Below are 11,183 nucleotides of genomic sequence, written 5' to 3'. Positions count from 1 at the left end.
TTCGTGCACGCAGGAACACAGTGCCAGCATTTATTCATTTGTAGAAACAAATGAATAAATACATGAAAATAAATAAATGTGAATAAAAAATACATGCTGCAACAGTTTCGTGCATGCGGGAACACAGTAGCTTTTCACAGCAGCTTTTCACAGCAGCTGCACAATGTGTAGCCACATCGCGTAGCTGCTGTGAAAATAAAATAATAAAAATTACATGCCAACCATGGGATTCGAACCTGCACTTTCCAAAAGCTCTGATTGCCAGTCAGAATCTTTACCACTGAGATGTCCTGTGAAAGGTCCAGGAAACTGCCTGATATCAAGAAGGACATGGACGTATTTAAAAACAAATAAAACCACACACCATACAAAAACACCACATTTTATTTATTGAATCCTTCTTATCAAGTGGACAATACAAATATGATCCTTCTGTTTCTCTGTAGATGACCCATGGTCACAGACATACAGTCATGAAATGACATGAATGGAGCAGTGCGCTCATCTCATGTCCACATCTGCTGGCACGTGTCCTGCCCGACACGCGTGTCTTGTGGATAGTGCCTCGCAGGACTGACACTGCATCATGTGGAACAGAGCTCACGTGGATGATGTGACAGTCAGATCACCCGCTGTGTGTTATGATATGGCGGTGCGTTTCAACCTGGGGGCAGCCTGTCAATATATGTGCTCACTTGCTACAGCCCATTGCCACAGCGATATATATTTTTATTTATGGCCACGTGAGACAGCAAGCAGATACATGCGCATCACAGTGGGCAGTTGTTAGTCCATGTCCATCCAAACACAGTACGTGTTGTCCAGCCGTGATGTCCAGATCCACAGATCTCCACAGCCACTCCTGTGGGCGGCCACACCTCCTGTCAATTCAGCATACACACCAACGTGTCACTGTGTCTGTTTGCAAAGCCACACTCGTGGGGCACTTAGACAAATTTCACTGCCAGCTCGACAGTGATTGTCTGCTGACTGTTTTAGTGTTAACAGCGAAAATGGCCACACATTTTCTAAGTGCCAAGCGAGCAGTGTTAGATGTTTGTCTGTGTCAGCTGGAATTTGGCCAATAGTTGCCGCGAGAGGGTTCGATGGGCTCGCATAGCGCACACACAGCGCACACTTTGTCTTACAGCCGCTGGTGTGCGCAGATAGTTGTAGCAACAGGTGTACTAGGCATTCGAGGCAGCTACGAATTTACATGTTTGCATACGATTCCTGATTCATGCGTACATTATCCGCAATTCGACCAAATTCGCACTATGTGTGAAGACGCCCGTAAGTATGTTTTAATTTACAAATGAAGAAAGGTTTCTAAAGAATCTTTTGTTTTTATTTTGTAATATTTTAACTGCAAGTGTTTTAAGGTAAGGGCAGAATGGCTTATGAAGGAGCAGTCAAATGCCACTCTTGAAAAATCGGAGCTGCCGTCCACACGTCTTTCATTACAAAATCTCCTTTAACAGTGGAATGTCCGGATAAACTGCTGATCCCGAGCTCTTCTGAAACTTCTCTGTTCTCTCACGACGTCCTGGGTCAACAGAGGCTTAAATTTGGAAGTTTTCAGGTTGAAACAGGCTGGCGACAGCGGCTCGGAGCACAGCGCGCCCTACGGCTCCGTGGGGAGTCCTTAAAGCGACAGTAACACTCCATAATTGCTCATCAGCCGTTAAAATTTTCACCGAAAACCAGCTGAATTTCTCAAATGGTGTCCACTCGGATGTGCCTCACAGTTTTTGAAAAAATTTTGATCAAGCAAAGCGGCAGTCTCTGAGCCATTCCTGAACAATGAAAAAAAGATGAGAGGGGTGGACCAGTGCTCACTCAAAGCCTGCCCACAGGCGAATGACACAACCGACAGGCGTGGAAAAACTCACGCATGCGCACAAGGGTTCAAGGTTGGCTGATGTAATCGCACGTGATTCAAATCCATATAGTTTTTGAAAAAAATAAAAAGGACCGTTACTTTATTGACAGACCTCGTAGACTTGTATTACTTATAATTCATGATGTAGACATTACTTTTCACTGTGAGTTGAAAGGGCATAATTTTAGGAATTTTAATATAAAAAGCCTGAATTTCTTTTTTGTTTTTTGATGACATACCATAAAACATGTAAAACCTCAAGGGTACACAAACATTTTCAAAGAACTGTGTAAAAAATTATTTCATGACTGGTTTGTTGTTATTCAGTATTGTTGATGTTTGACAGTGTGCCCAGTCTCACCCCACGTCACCCCACGTTTTGTTCTTCTGCCACAAAAATGTGGCACTTTTCGTGACAATATCACAGACCATAGATTAATTTACTTTTCGAAATAGCGTGAGATTGGATTGGGCTGAGCGCATACAGTATACTGACAATTGTGTTCATTGTACACATGAACTTAAGAAAGTTGCATCCTTGCATCTTTCATATAAATATTACTCTTTTCAGGGCTTTTACAAAGGCATTATTCAAAAGAACAAAACAGAGCCAACTTAATGTCACAACTCAATGTCTTTATTAAAATTTGTTCATTGTTTAAAAAACAAAAGATCAACTAATTTTAAGTCAGTGCTTGCTGAATTAATGTAGGTAGAGGAATGATTTTTATCTACCTTGACATCAGGTATTTCTTGGTGTTTCTCTCAGGCCTCAAAAGAATAATGAAGCACTTTGGAGCAAAGATACACACCAGTAAACCATAGCTGGAGGCCAGGATTGCAAAGATCTCTACAGCAACAGTGTACTTTCCAGGAGAGCTGATGTAAGCAGGTACAAATGCCACCCAAACAGCACAAAAAATCAACATACTGAAGGTGATCAGTTTGGCCTCATTGAAATTATCAGGAAGACTTCTTGCTAGAAAAGCCAAAAGGAGGCAGGAGCAGGCCAACAGGCCAATGTAGCCCAGAACCAGGGAGAAGCCCACCACAGAGGACATGGCACACTCCAGGGTAACCTTTAACCCCCGGATATCAAAGTTAGGACGAGGCACAGGAGGATTAAGGGTCAGCCATATCACACAGATGATGATCTATGTGACAAAAAGGATTGCACACAGTAAATTACAGTCATATTAACTATAAAATGTGTTGCTGTGGCTCTCACCTGTATGCAGGTAAAGAGACAGACACTTCCTCTCTGCTGGTTTGGACCAAACCACTTTATCAAAGCTCCTGCACCAGGCCATGCTGAACGAAAAGCTGCCAGAACCACTATGGTCTTGACTTTGAGGCAGGAAACACAAAGTACAAAACTGATCCCAAATGCTGCCTGCTGGAAGCGACAAGACCAGACGGATGGACGACCAATAAACACCAGAGAGCACAGGAAGCAGAGCTTAAGTGACACGAGGAGCAAGAAGCTCAGTTCTGAATTGTTAGCTCGTACCTGAAAAAGAAAAATTGGAGTTTGTCAGAGATTTTAAAAATGAATAATGAATAAGTTTTTATTTTGGTACAAAGAAAAAAAGAGTACAAAATAAAACAAAATTGATTTCTCAGTTAACCGAAAGGGGTAGAAGCAAAAGCTTATATACACCTACCCCTTACCCCTTTTTGACTCAATAAATTTTACTCCACACAACAAAAGCAAAATGAGCAGGACATGCAAAACATAAATATTTGTAAGATAATCAATGAACTTAAATTTCTCATCATAAAAATATCAATAATAGCACACAACTCAAAATCCAAACATAATAGTACAAAATAAATAAACTTAATTGTCCATACTATAACCTGAAATTATATAGTTTTTATAAATCTTTTAAAGATGACTAGATTACAGAATAATTTACTACCCTCAGGACAGTTGTTCCAAATTTTTACTCCTTTTACAGGGACACAGTGACTTTTTACAATAGTTCATGTCCTTGGTTTATCAAATATAAATATTCCTCTCAAATTAAATGACCTGCCATCCATACATAAAAACAAAGCCATTAAGAAGGCATGGTTGATCTTGGATGATCCCAGTCACCCCTTGTACCCAGAGTTCAAACTGCTTCCATCTGGTCATAGATTTGTGTCCAAGAGATGTAAGACCAATAGGTACAGAACTCTTTTATACCCAATGTCACTAGTTTTTTGTGGTTTTTAGTTTTTTCATATTGTTTTATGTTGTATTATTATGTCCACTGTCTGGTGAGTTTTCATGCCATATTTAAGATCACATGTATGTATGAATGTGTTCTATGTGCTGGCTGCAAAACAAGTTGCCCCATTGGGGTTAATAAAGACACCTTGATACCTTGAAATTACTAGTCCTTTATTTTAAAAGGATTTTGGAAATGTTGAGGTAAAAAAAAATGTTTTTTGCTTTGTACATAGTTTGTATTGTAATGTAATCAACTAAGTCCATAAATTTCAGAATTTTTAAACATATAAATAATGGGTAAAACAATGCGTAAAAATAAATAAAAGACAATCAATTTGAGTGGCAACAAAGTATTTACTATAATGACTCAAATGTGCTGTGCTATTTGGACAATAGTGCAGCTTTCCAAAATTAACAAGGCCTAAACTAATTAGAATGTATGCCATCCTGTCTAGAGTGTACCCCTCCTATTGCCCTGACTGCTGGGATAGGCTTCAGCCCCCCGTGACCCTTGACTTGAGTAAGGGGGTGTGGAAAAATGAAAGAACAAATGAAATAATTAGAATGTACAATATGATTCTGAGTTCTTACCATTGGTGTTTGACGATACCAAAGGAAAACAACAAATACAGTTGTTGTCACCACTACACCAGACACAGCTACTGTTGTAAGAGTAATTCCTAAGGTTTCAGTAAATGAGAGAAAATCCAGCTGTCGAGGGATGCAGGATGTGCGCTGAGCATTGGACCAAAACTCAGATGGACATCGTTCACAGTGAAGTGAACCTGAAGAGAAAACACACAAGTAAAACAATAAACAAAATAAGAATCATTGTAGAATTTCAGGTATGACTGTATAAAGTAGCATATATTCGCTAATTCATTTGTTGCAAATTTCTTACCAGATTTGTTACTAATCTCTCCTTCAGTACATGCGATACAGTCAAAACAGCAGACAGGTTCTCCTTTCCTAATGGCCACCCGAGTGCCTGGGGGACAGTGCTCACTGCATACTGAAACAGGAACCTGAACAAGCCAAACCATGTTGACAAGGAACATTAATCATGTCTTCAGAAATTTGCCAGCATTACACATCTTGATAATTTTGCTTTCTGACTACCTGATTAGATCCTGAGCTCCATTGAAGAGCCGACTGGTTAAGGAAGAAATCAAACCCATCCACATGGCCGACCAACACAAGTTTGAGGGATCCATCAGCAGTTTTCTGCCAGTTGACAAGGTCATACTTTGCTGGAATATCAGCCCCATCAAAATAAAAGCTTTCACCCTGTGGAGTAGTGAAGTTCACTTTGTTCAGGTGCTTCAAGAGCTGGAAGGATCAAAAAGGTCATGATGACTGAACAGGTAGTGCTTGTGTAAATGATTGCAACCCATCAGAAATGTGCAAACATACACCCCTATTCCACACGGCACCATTCTATTATGAGCCCCATGACCCAGAAACTCTGCAAAAATGGTATGAAAGGGCTTAAACCAGCTTGCCTCCTATCAAGCTGACTCATAAAGTGCAGACCTGGCAACTGGCTGGCTTGTAAAGTACATACCTGTCAAAACCAAAAGTAAAGCTGCACCCGGCTGTGCCCTCGGCCTGAACTGCAACAAATGGTGCTTCTGCTTGAAATATTTACCCTGATGGAGTGCAGTCAAACATGTTTTAAACTGTACTCACTAGGAATACCCCATTTTAAGATGTATGAATATGATTGAAGCTTTTAAGACTACAAAAACCCAGAAGTGAGCGCCTAATGACAATAATTTGGCAAGCTGGGATGAAAGTTTTGAACAGCTCAAAAATTACACCCTGATTTCAAAACTGGTGCCAGCGATGGCCGTAACTACTGCATATACCAAATTCATTCAAGACAGTCAAAAGATGGATCAAGAAGTTACTGTGATGCTTCAAAATGTGCCCCGATTTGCTATTTGTGATGAAATGGGAAGGAACGGCGCTCTGTGGTATAGCCCTATATGGCAATGTCTTGATTTATGGCCCCAATTTCCATCACATTTTCAAAACTGAGGAAATTGGGCCAGATTTTTTTTAACATCATAGGCAAAATTTGTATTACTTACTATTATAAATTTACTTACTGAATATTGCCAAATACACTTGAGTATGTATGATTCTCTTGTCGCACAATTTTTCTTTCTTTTTTTGTGTATGCACAGAGACATGCTTGAAGCACTACTTCTACATTTTTTTGTTTTTTTTCCACACTTTTCTAAACATTCATTTGGGCATGGCACATGCACTCTATATTCATCTGCCGCTTGCATTGGAAACCCTTTCGAATGGCAGGCAAGATGAGGTTGCACTGCCATTTGATTGTGTTTGGAGCATTTGAACAGCATGTCATACGCAGGTCAGACATATTGTGCCGCAGCCGAGCAGCTGCACGAAATTATCGGTCATGTCGAACCATGGCTGAATGACGCGATCGAGGCAGCCTTCACACCAGCAGCCAAAAGTCGAATGCCATGCCCTAACCCTAACCCACTGTAGGCCAGAGTTGGCTGGAGTCCAAGTGCCACCTACGAACATTCTCCCCGCAACACGTGGCGTGAGGAGTGTGTCGTTTCCCCCCCATGCCCCTGACACCATGGTCCAACATTTTCTGGTGGCTGGAGTGCAATCGCTCTCCAGGGCAGCGTACATCTGGACAGCTGTAATGTCCAGCTGGAACAGCTGACAGTTGTGTCCTTGCAACTAAGCTGGAGAACATATGTTGTGCCATCAACAACATGAAAAACACTCCATGCAATGCACATGTGTGGGCAGGCTCTCATGCTGTCATAACATGCTGATAATTCCGTACAGATAAGGTCACATAGGGACCGGCCAGCCACGTCTGAGCACGCATGGCATGGTGTAAACTTTGTTATCAGCTAACTGCCCAGGCTAATGAACCTTGCACCATGTACATTGTACTCCACATGACAAACAGAAAGAGTGGAAAATAAGTACAATATGGGGAAAGGCGTGAACACATTCATGTGTGATTGCTTTACTCAGAGCTCTGTGGACACACGGCATCTCTCAGCTGATCGCCAGCCAGTGAGCTGGTGTCAGTTCCAGCTGACAGTGGCTCAGTGCACATGACGTATTAAATTAAAAACACAGACAGAGCCAGGACAATTAAATAAATACATACAACAATACTACATAGATAATTACATAACAAATACAGAAAATAAATAATCACATAACAAAGGAACAGAGAGTGAGACTTTTTTCTTTGAGCTGAGTTTGTTCAGTAAGGTGGGCATGTCCACGCCAGCCGCTGCTGTTGAGATCTGTGGACTCACAAGTCACACGTGAAGAACACATACCGTTCCACGAAGGATATGACCTGACATCACTCCTCCATAAGGTGCATACATGGGCATGCTGTATTCACATGGAAATTCATAAAAACACATATTGCCTTTGCAATGGGCAGAAGCGACCACGTCAGCTTGCACATCGGCAGCCTGTCCCATGTGAAAAGAACCATCTGATCATGTGTACACTCAGCTGGCGGCCTGAATGTCACATCAACCACGTCAGCTATGGTCCACATTGCGCGGTGTCCTTTGGTGCAGCACTCGCTGGACACGCGACGCTGGCTAGACACGTGGTGCTGGCAGATGGTGGACATGATGAGGGTGCATGGCTTCATTCATGTCAGTTCATAACTTTAGGTCTGTGACCATGGGTCATATACAGAGGAACAGAGGGATCATACTTGTATTGTCCACTTGATAAGAGGGAATAAATATTACAAATTGTGGGGTTTTCATTTGGTGTGTGGTTTACTTTCCCCCCACAGCAGTGGTGATATGTGGTGTCACAGTTTCACAGTTTTTGTGCATGCACAGAAGCATGCACAAAACCATCGCTGCAGGATCGTTCACGCCTGTCCGACCGTATGTCCCTCCTGACAGCAGGACGGAATGTTTCGCAGTTCCCCATTTCTTTTTTTTTTCATGTTTTCTCAGCCGGTCCCAACTTCGTGTTATGTGTGAAGGGGCCATTAACAAGGTTTCAGCCCTCCCAGTTGCTCACAATATTCTGTGCAACATTTACCAGTAATTAGACCAGTTTTCAAGTCCTGATTGAGTATCAGATTTTTTTTGTTAACATCAATAACGTACACAATCAGGTATAAGTGTATTATGTGTTTTCACTGTAATTGTGTTTACCTGTAATGGTTCAATGTGTCTTGGAGAGGAGCAGCGGTAGCTGCTGTGTCCATCAGGGCATGACAGAAGGTTATGAAGAGCGTGGGCTGCAGCGTAAACAGCGAGGTAGACATTATACACCACCCTCAGCTGGGAAAGGTCAGTTAATCTGTTCTGCAGCCGCTCCAGTGACTCAGTCCCACTACAGGGCAGAAGTGCAGCTTTCTGAAGGGACTTATTAGCAGATGCTATAGAATTACTTGACCTGGATGTTACTGCTGAATTTGAAATGAGAGTGGTGGCATTTGACTGAATAGTTCCAGGGTTACAACCAAACTCATTTTCCCAGAATTCTTTTAGAAACACATCATCAGGATGTTTAGATGGATGCAAGCTTCTGAGGTACTTTTCAAATCCAGGTATATTTGAACTTCGAATGGCAACACCAAGAACACCGGCTGCCACATGAGAAAAAGCATGATTTTGTAGAAGATCGGCACTGGTGCTCCAAGCTTCACTGGCCAGAAACTGTCTGTCAGTTACCTGATTACGACAGTAAGACACAATCAGAACTGTAATATGCAAAAGCTACAATATTCCACAGAAATATGAAACATTTATGTGACATATTTATTCATGGACATGCAGCCGTTTTTAAGTTTCTCACATTTCTTTTGACTAATTCCAAGAATAGCTGCCTCACATCTGTATACCAGGTAAAGATCAGAATCACTCTTGCAGTCGAGGACTGAATTGTGAGTGCTGCTCGTCTGGCGTCACTCATGATGTTTGCCCTGTCCAGTGTCTCGACAAATGCCAAACACACACCAGCTCCTTGAATCTCCTCCTGAAATACCTGACATGTACAGGTGACAGAATCACATCGATAAGATAAAGAACACATGAATTATGTGTATTTATTCTAAAGATACCACTTTCACATGAGCAAACTCAAACACCTTTATTGCCACATGGCCGTAGTCATTGTTTGCTTTTACTGCCCCAATCCAGGTCCAGTTAAATCGAATAGCTAGTCGTGCCATGGCCTGTGCTTGATATATGTCACTGGGTATAGTTCTGAAAAAATTTGGATACAGATGCCTGTCACTCAGACAGGGACAACTAGACTGGTAACTGATCTGAAAGAAACATAAAAAGTTGCAATGGTTTACATGGTTTATTCAAAAATTGCATGTTGACACACCTTAAACTTGTTTTTTCTGAAATGGTCATGCCCTTATACACCTGAGGGTCACACTGATGAGGTCTTACAATTTACAGCCAGCAGTCTTCTCTGAGATTAACTCAGATTTTTGCAGTAGCAGAAAACAAAGAGCTAAATGGATTAACTTCTGAATTTGCTCAATATAATGAATTGATGAAGCAAATATTCAAACACAAGGTGCCTTAAAAACGTTTTAAATCAGATTTTTACACATATTTTTGCATTAATTAAACTTTCAAACTGTATTATTATGATTATTATTGTTATTTTTAAAAACAGCAGTGAGGTTTTGAGTGTCCTGAAACTTACTAAAGGTACAGACAGTGGTCCCAGAGTTCTGGAAATTATTAGACCTGTTTGGGATGAGGCGCCACCAATGACCAAAGGAACAGGCTGATAACCTGTTGACATCATTAGGCACAAAATATTCTTTATTTTTGTCATATAAATATATGTGTGCATGTGTGTGTGTGTGTGTTAAGACTGCCATTATGTCATTAAATTTTATTACAGATAGTATGCTGTTAAGTACCTTTAATTTCCTCTCCTTTCTTATCTGAATATTCTGCTGCTGACTCACAGCTGCTGCTGCCACCTGCGATAAGTGAGAGCGCCCCATTCAAAGCCCAAGGGTGTAGGGCACAGCTGTCAAGAATACGGTAGCCGAGCCTCACACTTGGCAGTAGTTTGGTACTACGATTGATTTCCTCCACCGCAAACATCATGGCATACATGTACTGTAAAGGAAACTGCTCTAAACTAAGACAACAGGACAGAAGAAATGTTAAATATACAGCCAAGAGGAACTACTTTTATGTTCTGTAACTTTTTTTCATCCCAGAACTTAAAACACTAATTTAAATGATACAACCAAAAATGATTTGTTATCTATACTGTGGATAAATGCTCTCAGTGTTAGAAAAAAACACATCCATTTTTTTAACCTCATAATTACAATAATCTTGCATTCCTCAAACAGTGTTCACAACAACAGCTTTACCCAGTGCAAGGCTTATAGTGAGGAGGTTTTGTGAAGTCGTTGTCTATAGCTGGTGTTTGGAAATGGAGACTAAAGAGTCCGCCAAGAACAACATCTCCATCCTGGGTCTGCTCTTGGCTGCTTGGTGTCCTCCACTGAGAACACATCACTGTCTGGACCACCTGGAATCCCACTTTTACTCCCAACTGTCTTCCCACCAGTCCTATGAGAAGCAGGGATGGTGCTGAGGAGGCCCAGAGCATCAGAAGCCAAGAGAACCAAGACATGGGTGCAGCCGCTCTCAGCAGTTGATAAACAGTATAGTGAGCAATGCAGCTGTTTCTCATTTGCAAAATGTACATATACACATGATACACAACAATTTTAATGTATGTTACACCTCAACTGCTCCTGCTTTGAAAATCCATCCCAGTGTACCAGAAGAAAGTGAACATTTCAGCCTTATGTTACCACATGTAGATATAAAAGGCAATTTAACACTCAAAATATCCGTTCAGAACTTGCACTGAGAACATAGCTGATTTATTACTTATGCCCCTCCCGCTCTGTGCAACTTAGGTGTTGTTCTGGGTATTTATAGTCGCTTCAAAGCCCATGGTGAAATGATCATTAACAGGACTCAGAAAATGGAGACATAGTTCCTTCTCTCATGGGTGCAGGCAAAACAATAACAACAT

At 41.3% G+C, this 11,183-nt stretch overlaps 1 protein-coding gene across 1 annotated transcript; it reads right to left on the bottom strand.

Moving 5' to 3' along the window:
- Nucleotides 1-2,613: 2,613 nt before the first annotated feature.
- LOC117508955 (extracellular calcium-sensing receptor) lies at nucleotides 2,614-10,772 on the bottom strand. The gene is made up of 12 exons (XM_034168789.1): nucleotides 10,507-10,772; nucleotides 10,039-10,265; nucleotides 9,825-9,907; nucleotides 9,241-9,420; nucleotides 8,949-9,137; nucleotides 8,558-8,824; nucleotides 8,303-8,506; nucleotides 5,220-5,429; nucleotides 5,002-5,125; nucleotides 4,692-4,885; nucleotides 3,105-3,392; nucleotides 2,614-3,036 (listed from the first exon to the last, which is right to left on the bottom strand). The coding sequence occupies exons 1-12, from the start codon at nucleotides 10,770-10,772 to the stop codon at nucleotides 2,614-2,616; spliced, it is 2,655 nt and encodes an 884-aa protein (XP_034024680.1).
- Nucleotides 10,773-11,183: the final 411 nt, after the last annotated feature.

This window comes from Thalassophryne amazonica, chromosome 4 (genome assembly GCF_902500255.1).
Source record: "Thalassophryne amazonica chromosome 4, fThaAma1.1, whole genome shotgun sequence".
NCBI lineage: Eukaryota > Metazoa > Chordata > Actinopteri > Batrachoidiformes > Batrachoididae > Thalassophryne > Thalassophryne amazonica.
The sequence above is the reverse complement of the archived record's forward strand: the minus strand, read 5'-3'. Positions and strand labels throughout refer to the sequence as shown.

Coding starts and splice junctions, on each gene's coding strand:
- LOC117508955 (XM_034168789.1), bottom strand. CDS start 10,772: ATGTCTTGGTTCTCTTGGCTTCTGATGCTCTGGGCCTCCTCAGCACCA. Junction 8,825..8,948: donor TGGAATTAGTCAAAAGAAAT/GTGAGAAACTTA, acceptor TGTCGTAATCAG/GTAACTGACAGACAGTTTCT. Junction 3,037..3,104: donor TTACCTGCATACAGGTGAGA/GCCACAGCAACA, acceptor TTTGTCACATAG/ATCATCATCTGTGTGATATG.